Here is a 14,599-nt window from a genome sequence, read left to right as displayed (position 1 = left end):
CAAATTATCTTTGGTATTGATTTGGTGGATTACGTTATAACTTACATTTGAATATCCGATAGACCGAAATCTACAAAAGTAATTAAGCGCCAGATTATTATATATGTGCAAGAAAGGTGTGCATATTAATAATGTGTGACAAAAAGGCACAATACCGTTACTGGAACAATACACAAATACACCCGCATATAGGAGAGAGGAGCTTATGACTTTCCTTGTGTGAATCTTAGTCGTGGCTTTGTCTCTGTAGATGCCTTTTTTTCCCAGTACATTGTAAAATGCTCCAAACTTCAGAACACCCTTGACTTAACTTGATTCTCTTTTTTTCCCTTCTCCCTCTTCCCCTTTCCTCTTTCTCCTTTGGGTTTTCTTTCTTTTGCCTAGGGTGTTTGGTCCTTTATTATCCCCATCCTTCCTCTGTGTTCTTTTTCCTACCGGTTGTGGGCCCCTAGCTCCCTTGCAGTGCTCCTCTTTCTTAGTATTTGACTGACTCCACCTCTACCATTTCTACCTCCATTACTACTACTACGTTCTACCTTCATTACTACTACTACTACCTCTACCACTACCTCTCCTCCTCCTTTCGTACTACCTCTCTTGTCCCGTCCCTGTCTGCTGGCCTATATATACTCCCTCCTCTCCTTTTTGTTAGTGTAACTTTCTAAATGGTCCAAATCGGACTGCAGCGTCGTCGTAAGCTCCTCTCTCCTATGTATAGGTTATTTATGTAATGTGTAATAATGAGCGCGATCTCTGTGTTAAGGATTAACCTATTCTTAGTGCAAGTGTATATGTAAATTGTGTCCGTAATAAGCCTAATATCGTCGACTGACTTTAAACTTAAAATGAAGATTCATAGACATTTCGTCTTAGACCCTTGTACGTGAATCGAAAGTATAACCATTTCTTGGGTCATATTCTGTAAAAACAAGTAACATTCACACTTTGACTGACAAAATATATGACATACGTAAAGTTGAGTTTGGTGGCGAAGGTCTCCAGCAGTCTTATGTTGAGTGAGTCTCTGGGTGCCAAGGAAGATCCCGGTTGTTGCTCCACTTGCTCGTAGTTAATGAATGGTATGTACAGTAGAGTGACCACATGGAAAGTGTGACCAAACATGTTATCCATTTGTTCTGTAAATGTAATACAAAACTGATTGATATTCGAATTTTTTCTTGATATTTTTTTCTCTACTTTCAGATTTCTGAAAATATTAGTAATGGTAATTTAACTATAACTATATATAATATGGCACGTTTACTATTGAATAACAAATAAATAGATAAATTTTACATTTCTTGTAGACGTCAATTTATTTAATTATAAAGAAATGATTTACTAGATTTTACTGAGCATAGAACATTACTAGGCATGCTAACAGACGATAATGTGTAATTTTATTATAGGTTTTGTGATGAAAACGCTGGATTGGTTCGCTGCATCAGAAACTAACAACATATTAACCATTTCCGAGGTGTTACACAATGTTGAGTAGCATTGTTAAGTAGCATTGTTAAGTAGCATTGTTAAATAGCATTGTTGAGTACCATTGTTAAGTAGCATTGTTAAGTAGCATTGTTAAGTAGCATTGTTGAGTAGCATTGTTAAGTAGCATTGTTAAGTAGCATTGTTGAGTAGCATTGTTGAGTAGCATTGTTAAGTAGCATTGTTAAGTAGCATTGTTGAGTAGCATTGTTGAGTAGCATTGTTAAGTAGCATTGTTAAGTAGCATTGTTGAGTAGCATTGTTGAGTAGCATTGTTAAGTAGCATTGTTAAGTAGCATTGTTGAGTAGCATTGTTGAGTAGCATTGTTAAGTAGCATTGTTGAGTAGCATTGTTGAGTAGCATTGTTAAGTAGCATTGTTAAGTAGCATTGTTGAGTAGCATTGTTGAGTAGCATTGTTGAGTAGCATTGTTAAGTAGCATTGTTAAGTAGCATTGTTGAGTAGCATTGTTGAGTAGCATTGTTGAGTAGCATTGTTAAGTAGCATTGTTGAGTAGCATTGTTAAGTAGCATTGTTAAGTAGCATTGTTGAGTAGCATTGTTGAGTAGCATTGTTAAGTAGCATTGTTGAGTAGCATTGTTGAGTAGCATTGTTGAGTAGCATTGTTAAGTAGCATTGTTGAGTAGCATTGTTGAGTAGCATTGTTGAGTAGCATTGTTGAGTAGCATTGTTGAGTAGCATTGTTAAGTAGCATTGTTAAGTAGCATTGTTGAGTAGCATTGTTGAGTAGCATTGTTGAGTAGCATTGTTGAGTAGCATTGTTGAGTAGCATTGTTGAGTAGCATTGTTAAGTAGCATTGTTGAGTAGCATTGTTGAGTAGCATTGTTGAGTAGCATTGTTGAGTAGCATTGTTGAGTAGCATTGTTGAGTAGCATTGTTGAGTAGCATTGTTAAGTAGCATTGTTGAGTAGCATTGTTGAGTAGCATTGTTAAGTAGCATTGTTGAGTAGCATTGTTGAGTAGCATTGTTGAGTAGCATTGTTGAGTAGCATTGTTAAGTAGCATTGTTGAGTAGCATTGTTGAGTAGCATTGTTAAGTAGCATTGTTAAGTAGCATTGTTGAGTAGCATTGTTGAGTAGCATTGTTGAGTAGCATTGTTGAGTAGCATTGTTAAGTAGCATTGTTAAGTAGCATTGTTGAGTAGCATTGTTGAGTAGCATTGTTAAGTAGCATTGTTGAGTAGCATTGTATTGATGAACTGATCGAGATAGACACTAACGAATTTCGTTAAATCTTAACAGTCTTCATTTTCTATTGTGTGTGTACTCACCTATTTGTGGTTGCAGGGGTCGAGTCCTAGCTCCTGGCCCCGCCTCTTCACCGGTTGCTACTAGGCCCTCTCTCTCCCCGCTCCATGAGCTTTATCAAACCTCGTCTTAAAACTGTGTATGGTTCCTGCCTCCACTATGTCATTTTCTAGGCTATTCCACTGCCTTACAACTCTATGACTGAAGAAATACTTCCTACTATCTCTCTGACTCATTTGTGTCTTCAACTTCCAATTGTGGCCTCTTGTTTCTGTGTCCCCTCCCTGGAACATCCTGTCCTTGTCCACCTTGTCTATTCCACGCAGTATTTTATATGTCGTTATCATGTCTCCCCTGACCCTCCTGTCCTCCAGTGTCGTCAGGCCGATTTCCCTTAATCTTTCTTCATAGGACATTCCCCTTAGCTCTGGAACTAACCTTGTTGCAAACCTTTGTACTTTTTCTAGTTTCTTGACGTGCTTTATCAAGTGCGGGTTCCAAACAGGTGCTGCATACTCCAGTATGGGCCTGACATACACGGTGTACAGTGTCTTGAATGATTCCTTACTAAGGTATCGGAATGCTGTTCTCAGGTTTGCCAGGCGCCCATATGCTGCAGCAGTTATCTGATTGATGTGTGCTTCCGGAGACATGCTCGGTGTTATACTCACCCCAAGATCTTTCTCCTTGAGTGAGGTTTGCAGTCTTTGGCCACCTAGCCTATACTCTGTCTGTGGTCTTCTGTGCCCTTCCCCTATCTTCATGACTTTGCATTTGGCAGGATTAAATTCGAGAAGCCATTTGCTGGACCAGGTGTCCAGTCTGTCCAGGTCTCTTTGAAGTCCTGCCTGGTCCTCATCAGATTTAATTCTCCTCATTAACTTCACATCATCTGCAAACAGGGACACTTCTGAGTCTAACCCTTCCGTCATGTCGTTCACATATACCAAAAATAGCACTGGTCCTAGGACCGACCCCTGTGGGACCCCGCTCGTCACAGGTGCCCACTGTGATACATCATTACGTACCATGACTCGTTGTTGCCTCCCTGTCAGGTATTCTCTGATCCATTGCAGTGCCCTTCCTGTTATATGCGCCTGATGCTCTAGCTTCTGCACTAATCTCTTGTGAGGAACTGTGTCAAAGGCCTTCTTGCAGTCCAAGAAGATGCAATCAACCCACCCCTCTCTCTCTTGTCTTACTTCTGTTATTTTATCATAAAACTCCAGAAGGTTTGTGACACAGGATTTGCCTTCCGTGAATCCGTGCTGGTTGGCATTTATACTCCTGTTCCGTTCCAGGTGCTCCACCACTCTCCTCCTGATAATCTTCTCCATAATTTTGCATACTATACACGTCAATGACACAGGTCTATAGTTTAGTGCCTCTTTTCTGTCTCCTTTTTTGAAAATGGGAACTACATTTGCTGTCTTCCATACCTCAGGTAGTTGCCCAGTTTCCAGGGATGTGTTGAAGATTGTGGTAAGTGGTACGCACAACATATCTGCTCCCTCTCTAAGGACCCACGGAGAGATGTCCGGTCCCATTGCCTTTGAGGTATCGATGTCCCTTAGCAGTTTCTTCACCTCCTCCTCATCTGTATGTATGTCGTCCAACACTTGTTGGTGTATTCCTTGTTGGTGTCCCCATCTGGTCTGTCCCCCCAGAGTCCTTCCTGTCTCTACTGTAAATACTTCCTTAAATCTCGTGTTGAGCTCCTCACATACCTCTTGATCGTTTCTTGTGAGTTCTCCACCTTCTTTCCTCAGCCTTATCACCTGGTCCTTGACTGTAGTCTTCCTCCTAATGTGGCTATACAGCAGTTTCGGGTCAGATTTGACTTTCGATGCTATGTCGTTTTCATACTGTCGCTGGGCCTCCCTCCTTATCTGCGCATACTCGTTTCTGGCTCTTCTACTAATCTCCTTGTTTTCCTGGGTCCTATGCCTCCTGTACCTTTTCCATTCTCTGTTGCACTTAGTTTTTGCCTCCCTACACCTTCGGGTAAACCAAGGACTCGTTTTGGTCTTCCTATTTCCGTTTCCCTTGGGAACAAAACTTTCCTCTGCCTCCTTGCACTTTGTTGCCACATATTCCATCATCTCGTTTACTGATTTTCCTACCATTTCTCTGTCCCACTGAACCTCCTGCAGGAAGTTTCTCATACCTGTGTAGTCCCCCCTTTTATAGTTTGGCCTGTCCCCTTCAGTTCCTGTTACCTTCTCCACTTGTAACTCTACTATATAGTCAAAACTCAGAACCACATGATCGCTAGCTCCAAGGGGCCTCTCGTAAGTGATGTCCTCAATGTCTGAACTGCTCAGGGTGAACACAAGATCCAGTCTTGCTGGCTCATCCTCCCCTCTCTCTCTGGTTGTGTCCCTGACATGTTGATGCATGAGGTTTTCAAGTACCACATCCATCATCTTGGCTCTCCATGTTTCGGGACCCCCATGTGGCTCCAGGTTTTCCCAGTCGATCTCCCTGTGGTTGAAATCGCCCATTACCAGTAACTTTGCTCTGCTCGAGTGAGCTCTTCTTGCCACCTCAGCCAGTGTGTCCACCATCACCCTGTTGTTTTCTTCGTACTCCTCTCTTGGCCTCCTGCAGTTCTGTGGTGGGTTATACATCACTCCAATGACTACTTTATGTGTGTGTGTGTGTGTGTGTGTGTGTGTGTGTGTGTGTGTGTGTGTGTGTGTGTGTGTGTGTGTGTGTGTGTGTGTGTGTGTGTGTGTTTTTGAGAGATATAAAATAATTGCTTCACGATGTTTAGGGGTGACTAACTGGGGAAGAAGTTGATGCTGGACTGGAAGACTGAACTCAAGGTTCCCTGGTACAGGAGCTGGACCCGGGCCTCACCCTCGTTGCAGTACAGACAACGCCCGTACACCCACACTTGCTTTTCCTCTCTGTCTAGTTTCGGGGAATATTTTATTTTAACTTGGTATTCAGATCACATGTTTAAATTAAACTAGCTTTTAAAACTGTGTTCTCGTAAATAAAGTTTCTAACTATGTTTTGACAAATACTAAATAAATAACAATTTTACACAAATAACCCGCACATAGAAGAGAGAAGCTTACGACGACGTTTCGGTCCGACTTGGACCATTTACAAAGTCACGTCGTCGTGAGCTTCTCTCTTCTATGTGCGGGTTATTTGTGTATCGTTCCAGTCAAGGTATTGTGCCTTTTTTTGTTATTTAATAACAATTTTGTATAAAAATATCAAAGTTTATACAACAAAATATTATTTGGAAACATCAAATCAAATGATTCACATCCATTAACCTGACAAGTGATCTTCTTTCGTGAGCCTAGAACCGAGAACTGGCTCCTGGTTGTACTCCCTTTCATGGAGGGCGATACAGAGAATGTTTAGGGTGTTGCGGAGGGTGTAATGGAGGAGGACGTCCTTCGCTCTCTCTCTGCCGCCCACCATTATTACGGACACCTCTGGCCGCCGCGAAATACCACACCATTCCAAGAACCTGTGTAGTATGATATCCCAGGGTCATGTTTGGTATATGTAGCGTAATGCTCAGTCTTACGAACATCTAAAATATAGCATATACCGACCCTGTTTAATTAGAAGTGATTCGCCTGCTGCGCACTCCGAGAAAGGTATCCCCCGCATTGCATAATCCTAGGGCCCTGTACGTCAATGCACGTGAAAAGATTAGTGCATTGTGCGGCATTAGTCAGATTTACAACTCTGAAGTCGCTCAGGATATAGGATATTATTATTATTATTATAGTCAAGGGGGAAGCGCTAAACCCGGAGGATTATACAGCGCCTGGGGAAGGGGATGTGGAAGGCATTCAGGCTTAATTTGGGGAACTGGAGTACAGATCCAATTCCCTAAATCAAGAGCCCCTCACCAACATCAAGGAACCTTCCTTGAGGGGAGGATATAGGATAAAGACAGCTGAATAAGGGTATAGGAAATTACCGCATGAAAACCAGAATTTCTTTAAATTATTATAATCAAATAAAGCGCTAAACCGACAAGGGTCATGCAGCGCTACCACAGAATTTCTTTAGAGAAAGACAAATTTGGACCAATACAGGCCAAAATAAATTAGAATAATTAGCTTAACGTGTAAGTAATTAAGGGCGATTATCTAATAGATATTATATAGATTTAACATAGTTAAAAATATGACTTATTTTTGATCAGAAGTGACACTGTCCATTTATTTCCCAGAAAGTAATTTGAATCATAAAATAAGCATATTATAACTTGCGCAACTTAAATTCAAGGCAAAGTTGCCTTTGAGAAAAACACATCACGATCACAGGAGGTATTCTCCGGTTCTTGTATAGAATCCAACACGACTCACGAAATCGTAATGACACGATTGCAAACAAACCATACCACGGGCGGGATTTGAACCCGCGGAGACTCTCTGACCGCGGGTTCAAATCCCGCCCGTGGTGTGGTTTAAATCCAACACAATGTTCGACCACACAGCCTGAAGTCTATATATTTGAAGCAAATAAAGATTAATGCTGTTCATAAGCGTTTTATTTTGATAAACCAGAAGGGGTCACATAGCGACTCGTTAATGGAGTGCATAGATGCCATTCTGCCACTTTGAATCTCTGAATGTGTTTTATTAATTTGTGTTAAATTTCAAAATAGTGCCTGTTGATCCAGGTAACTACACCTATCCTCCTCTAGCATGGATCAAATATGAATGTATCCAGTTCCAGAGGGTTTATGCATTCCTCAACGGATTTAGTTAGTTCCCCAATTAAAATTATATATTTCTAAACTTCATGGTATATTAATAGCACTTGAAATCTTATGAAATTAATGAAACGTTGTTTATGGGGTTTAGGCTGCCTGAATTTAAATTTGATTGGATTCTGTACAATAACTGGAGAAGCATCGTCCGGTTTCCTTCACGGAAACCTCCTTCATATTACCTTGACTATGTTTTAATGTGCAGATTTTGTTAATCAAATTGATTCCTTTAAAAAAAAAAGGGGGGAGAATTTCTCCTCTGAGTAGAAATTCAGCTTATTCGTAATTAGATAAAAAACTTGGATAGATTTTTCCTTGTGCACTTTCTGATTTGCCTTTTTTGTGGAACACTGAGTGTGTGATCCGACTGAGTTTATTACCTCAGTGCTGATGTTTTGATAATGCAAATTCTGAACGGCTTCAAATTTAAAACACTTGTGTATTTTGGTATGTTTTTATCACTAATATAACATGAGAATGTCTCATCTTTAGTGTTCAAACCTGATATTTCTCAGCTGAAAGTTTGATTGAGTTCTGGGTCCTATCTGTCCCAGGTTTCAAAATACAGTGGACCCCCGGTTAACGAACTTTTTTCATTCCAGTAGTATGTTCAGGTGCCAGTACTGACCGAATTTTTTCCCATAAGGAATATTGTGAAGTAGATTAGTCCATTTCAGACCCCCAAACATACACGTACAAACGCACTTACATAAATACACTTACATAATTGGTCGCATTTGGAGGTGATCGTTAAGCGGGGGTCCACTGTATATTAAATAAAATGAGATATTGGTGTCTATATAATAATTGTGAACACCGCTTTTAATTTGCTTCAAATATTTAATTGCATTGGAAATTTGCGTTACACTGTACGATTCCCCTCGTATACTCTGAAATGGGGGGGGAGGGGTTATGCACTAAGGGGATACCTATGTTGGATAGTGCAGCTACCAAAGGGCATGTAGTTAATTATAATTTTCCATTTGCTAGTATATTGAGAAACTGATAATCTCATTACCTATGTTGTGTTAATAAGCTATATGTACGTCATTGTGTGACTTACGAGAAAGTTAAACTAGTGACTGTGTCGTTGAGGAGAATAACAAGAGCACGGCAGGTAAGTCTGGCATCCCCCCAGATGCCGTGAAGGAGGTCCAACCATCTTGACTCCTTGAAGTTACCTTGACACACGTCCACCACCACCAGACCTTCACCTTCCTCCATCAGCTGCCTGAAACGAAAAAATATTCTCAGTATGCTTTAACAGAATCATGTGAGAATTATATTTTATTTTCCATTGAGTTTAATATTATTTTGACTGACTTATGCATGGATGATATTTTTTGTTACAGTCCTCTGGTAAGTAATATATTTTGCACAGTAATTTGACAAATATTTGACTTCAGAAAATTTATTAGAAAATTATTTTCGTTTATATTTTACTGAAATTCATATCTGAAGAATTGAATTATTTGGTAATAAAAATATTTTTCTCAATTTCTGCTTACCTCCAAAATAATATACTTTATTAAATAATCGCTATGAAAGAGTTTACGAATAATAATCTCAACTAATATCTATAAACATATTCAAGGTAAAATTTGGCCAACAACTGAATATAATGTATCTAAAGATTTTAGTGACGAGAAATAATTTTTGGCTTACTTTACAATAGTGGAGAAGACTGAGCTATGGTTTGTTGTAGAGATCAGCACCAGGTGACACCCAGACGTGTGTTGCTTGACCAACACGCCAACTTGCTCCATAGAGCTGCTTACATGCCCTACGGGGCTGCCCATCCGATCAACGTAGGTGCCCAATTGTCCTACGTGAATGCCCACATGTTCCAGGGGGCCGTCTACCTGCCCTTCGGGGCCATCCACCAGTTTAATGGGGCCTTCATCCTGCCTGATTGGGCCTCCCATCACAGCGGCCGCACAATACATCACTATCAGGACCATTATCAGTCTCAAAAGAGGCTGGAATGCTCCCATATTTACTGTAAAGTGTAATAGGTACTGCGAATTATATGAAATAATTTGATTGAAAAATACCCTTGAATATCCATAAAAATGAAAGAAGAATTATGGTAAGCAAGGGCACCACAAGGCCACTAAGAGACAACACAATAAGTGTCAGGGGTAGAAGACTGTTCAGCTGCCTCCCAGCATACATAAGGGGGATTACCAATAGACCTCTGGCTGTCTTTAAGAAGGCGCTGGACAGGCACCTAAAGTCAGTACCTGATCAGCCGGGCTGTGGTTCTTACTACGGTTCACGTGCGGCCAGCAGTAACAGCCTGATTAATCAGACCCTGATGAACCACGAGACCTGGTCTCAGACCGGGCTCCGGGGGGCATTGACCCCCGAATACTCTCCCCTCCAGGTAAGCTGTATGTTTCAACCAGAAGCGGACACTGTCTTCGAGAGATACCAAGGAATTAGGAAAGAGTGCTCTAAGGCGTCTCATAACTGGCTACCCTTCCAGTGTCGTGAAGGCGTATGGATGACCTCTCATATTAGCTTAAAACTATCTGGAAGGGTACGAGTTTTTAAAATAATATTCAATAAACATTAGAGCAATCGACCCAGGAAAAGTTACATTAGGCATACCATCATTCACACTCCAAATCGCAGTCCTTGCTTAAAAGTGTGTTGGTGGGAATGTGTTGGTGTGAGTGTATTGGTGTGAGTGTGTTGGTGTGAGTGTGTTGGTGTGAGTGTGTTGGTGTGAGTGTGTTGGTGTGAGTGTTGGTGTGAGTGTGTTGGTGTGAGTGTGTTGGTGTGTGTTGGTGTGAGTGTGTTGGTGTGAGTGTGTTGGTGTGAGTGTGTTGGTGTGAGTGTGTTGGTGTGTGTTGGTGTGAGTGTGTTGGTGTGAGTGTGTTGGTGTGAGTGTGTTGGTGTGAGTGTGTTGGTGTGAGTGTGTTGGTGTGAGTGTTGGTGTGAGTGTGTTGGTGTGAGTGTTGGTGTGAGTGTGTTGGTGTGAGTGTTGGTGTGAGTGTGTTGGTGTGAGTGTGTTGGTGTGAGTGTTGGTGTGAGTGTGTTGGTGTGAGTGTGTTGGTGTGAGTGTTGGTGTGAGTGTGTTGGTGTGAGTGTGTTGGTGTGAGTGTTGGTGTGAGTGTTGGTGTGAGTGTGTTGGTGTGAGTGTTGGTGTGAGTGTGTTGGTGTGAGTGTGTTGGTGTGAGTGTTGGTGTGAGTGTGTTGGTGTGAGTGTGTTGGTGTGAGTGTTGGTGTGAGTGTGTTGGTGTGAGTGTGTTGGTGTGAGTGTTGGTGTGAGTGTGTTGGTGTGAGTGTTGGTGTGAGTGTGTTGGTGTGAGTGTTGGTGTGAGTGTGTTGGTGTGAGTGTGTTGGTGTGAGTGTTGGTGTGAGTGTGTTGGTGTGAGTGTGTTGGTGTGAGTGTTGGTGTGAGTGTGTTGGTGTGAGTGTGTTGGTGTGAGTGTGTTGGTGTGAGTGTTGGTGTGAGTGTTGGTGTGAGTGTTGGTGTGAGTGTTGGTGTGAGTGTTGGTGTGAGTGTTGGTGTGAGTGTTGGTGTGAGTGTTGGTGTGAGTGTTGGTGTGTGTGTTGGTGTGTGTGTTGGTGTGAGTGTTGGTGTGAGTGTTGGTGTGAGTGTTGGTGTGAGTGTTGGTGTGAGTGTTGGTGTGAGTGTGTTGGTGTGAGTGTGTTGGTGTGAGTGTGTTGGTGTGAGTGTGTTGGTGTGAGTGTGTTGGTGTGAGTGTTGGTGTGAGTGTTGGTGTGAGTGTTGGTGTGAGTGTGTTGGTGTGAGTGTTGGTGTGAGTGTTGGTGTGAGTGTTGGTGTGAGTGTGTTGGTGTGAGTGTTGGTGTGAGTGTGTTGGTGTGAGTGTGTTGGTGTGAGTGTGTTGGTGTGAGTGTGTTGGGCTCTTGTGTGATGTCCAGAAGGAATACGCTGTTAGAATATGTTTTTAACTCACATCTGGCTGTCTGGTTTAGTCTGATCATTCATAAAGAAATCATACAGTTTAGTATTGCTTCTATTAATGTCACTTGAAATGATTTCAGTTTGAATGATTCTTTCATGTTGTGAATAGCATTCATGCTGTCCTAAATTAATGTCTGGTGGGATTTTTTTAAAAGTAGGAGAACTGCAGTATTTCCTTGGCTATACGTGAGTATTTATGTTCAATTATATTTATCCCCAGGTTCCCGTTAGTTTCACCTATTTACACTATGGTATACTTTTTAGGTTTAATTTCCAAGAATATTTTTGATTCTTAGAAAATAGATGCCTAATTTGCTTGTCAAAGACCATGTGAGCTCAGTGACATCTTTGCTTTACTTCGTCATTACATAAATTGATTTCATTGTCATTGAACTGTCGACATTAAAGTAATTTTCCTTGGCCTCTGCTTTACCGTAAGTGAATGATGCAAACTCCAAAGATAGCAGGAAAAATATCTTATGGTTGGAATCTGTGAAGGTCTTTATATATATATATATATATATATATATATATATATATATATATATATATATATATATATATATATATATATATATATATATATATATATATATATATATATATATATATATATATATATATATATATATATATATATATATATCTCGTGCCGAATAGGCAGAACTTGAGATCTTGGCTTAAATAGCAACGCTCATCTTGCCATATAGGACAAGTGAAAATTTGTTTATGCAATAATTTCGCCAAAATCATTCTGAACCTAACAAAAAAAATATATTTGGTTGTGTTTGTTTAGTACTAAATTATTGCAAAGGTATTTAAAATATATTTAGTTGGGTTAGGCTAAAGTAAATTGCTCTTGTTATAATAAGGTTAGGCAAGTTTTCTAAGATTCTTTTGGTGCAAAATTAAAAAAAATTGCATTAACATTAATGAAAAAATATATCTTTAAACGTATAAGAGAAAATTTCAGAAAGAACTTAATTTTAAATGAGTTCTTGCTAATTGTCCAGTTTTATATATTGAGCACGACATATATATATATATATATATATATATATATATATATATATATATATATATATATATATATATATATATATATATATATATATTATATATATATATATATATACACTGATCTCTGGCTGAACGAGATCCGAACCTACGAACCTTGGAACAAGTTACGCAGTGCTATACCATTCTCACCACACTGGACCAATACCTTGGCGTCCAGCTTGTGCTAGACATTTTGATCCAAGGCAGCCAGCTTTCAGTGTGGTGAGATTGGTATAGCACTGCGTACCTTGTTCCAAGGTTCGTAGGTTCGAGTTTCCTTCAGCCAGAGATCAGTGTTTGTGTATATTTCGCCTGCTCTTGCGAATTCCTTGCATTGTTAAAATCTCTAGTAACGCTGATGCATGCAGGGGATGAGATGAAAAGCTGCAAGCCTTCTCCCTGAAAGCTGGCTGCCTTGGATCAAAACGTCTAGCGCAAGCTGGACTCCAAGATATTGGTCCAGTGTGGTGAGATTGGTAAAGCACTGCGTACCTTGGTCCAAGGTTCGTAGGTTCGGGTCTCCTTCAGCCAGAGATCAGTGTTTGTGTATATTTCGCCTGCTCTTGCGAATTCCTTGCATATATATATTTTATTTTTTTATTAACACACTGGCCGATTCTAACCAAGGCAGGGTGGCCCGAAAAAGAAAAACTTTCACCATTATTCACTCAATACATATGTCGTGCCGAATAGGCAGAACTTGCGATCTTAGCAACGCTCATCTTGCCACATAGGATAAGCGAAAATTTGTGTATGCAATAATTTCGCCAAAATCATCATGAACATAACGAAAAAAATATATTTCATTGTGTTTGTTTAGTATTAAATTACTACAAAGATATTTAAAATATATTTAGTTGGTTTAGGCTAAAATAAATTGCTCTTGTTATAATAAGGTTAGGTAAGTTTTCTAAGATTCTTTTGAAGGAAAATTAAAAAATTTTACATTAACGTTAATGAAAAAAGTATATCTTTAAACGTATAAGAGAAATTTTTGGAAGTACTTAATTTTAAATGAGTTCTTGCTAATTGACCAGTTTTACATATTCGGCACGACATATATATATATATATATATATATATATATAAATATATATATATATATATATGTATATATATATATATATATATATATATATATATATATATATATATATATATATATACATATATATATATATATATATATATATATATATATATATATATATATATATATATATATATATACATATATATATATATATATATATATATATATATATATATATATATATATATATATATATATATATATATATATATATATATATATATATATATATATGTATATATATATATATGTAAAAAGAGAGCAAATGAGAGAGTGGGTGAGATGTTATCAACAAATTTTGTTGAAAATAAGAAAAAGTTTTGGAGTGAGATTAACAAGTTAAGAAAGCCTAGAGAATAAATGGATTTGTCAGTTAAAAATAGGAGAGGAGAGTTATTAAATGGAGAGTTAGAGGTATTGGGAAGATGAAGGGAATATTTTGAGGAATTGTTAAATGTTGATGAATATAGGGAAGCTGTGATTTCGTGTATAGGGCAAGGAGGAATAACATCTTGTAGGAGTGAGGAAGAGCCAGTTGTCTGTGCGGGGGAAGTTCGTGAGGCAGTAGGTAAAATGAAAGGGGGTAAGATAAAGATAGAAATGTTAAAAGAAGGTTGGGATATAGTTTTGGAGTGGTTGGTGCAATTATTTAATAAATGCATGGAAGAGGGTAAGGTACCTAGGGATTGGCAGAGAGCATGCATAGTTCCTTTGTATAAAGGCAAAGGGGACAAAAGAGAGTGCAAAAATTATATGGGGATAAGTCTGTTGAGTATACCTGGTAAAGTGTATGGTAGAGTTATTATTGAAAGAATTAAGAGTAAGACGGAGAATAGGATAGCAGATGAACAAGGAGGCTTTAGGAAAGGTAGGGGGTGTGTGGACCATGTGTTTACAGTGAAACATATAAGTGAACAGTATTTAGATAAGGCTTAAGAGGTCTTTGTGGCATTTATGGATTTAGAAAAGGCGTATGACAGGTTGGATAGGGGGGCAATG

General features: G+C 39.2%; 1 protein-coding gene across 1 annotated transcript in view; it reads right to left on the bottom strand.

The window, feature by feature from the left end:
• LOC138852791 (probable glutamate receptor) overlaps positions 1-9,436 on the bottom strand; it is a 45,289-nt gene extending 35,853 nt beyond the window's left edge. Inside the window, exons 1-5 of the mRNA XM_070085679.1 lie at positions 9,177-9,436; positions 8,575-8,742; positions 6,052-6,251; positions 5,546-5,674; positions 971-1,136 (exon numbers count right to left, since the gene is read on the bottom strand). Of these exons, the coding sequence (XP_069941780.1) occupies positions 971-1,136; positions 5,546-5,674; positions 6,052-6,251; positions 8,575-8,742; positions 9,177-9,436 (923 nt within the window). The remainder of the gene's footprint in view (positions 1-970; positions 1,137-5,545; positions 5,675-6,051; positions 6,252-8,574; positions 8,743-9,176) is intronic.
• Positions 9,437-14,599: the final 5,163 nt, after the last annotated feature.

This window comes from Cherax quadricarinatus, chromosome 16, assembly GCF_038502225.1.
Source record: "Cherax quadricarinatus isolate ZL_2023a chromosome 16, ASM3850222v1, whole genome shotgun sequence".
Taxonomy (NCBI): Eukaryota; Metazoa; Arthropoda; class Malacostraca; order Decapoda; family Parastacidae; genus Cherax; species Cherax quadricarinatus.
Note: the sequence above shows the minus strand (reverse complement) of the source record. Positions and strands in the feature narration are given on the sequence as shown.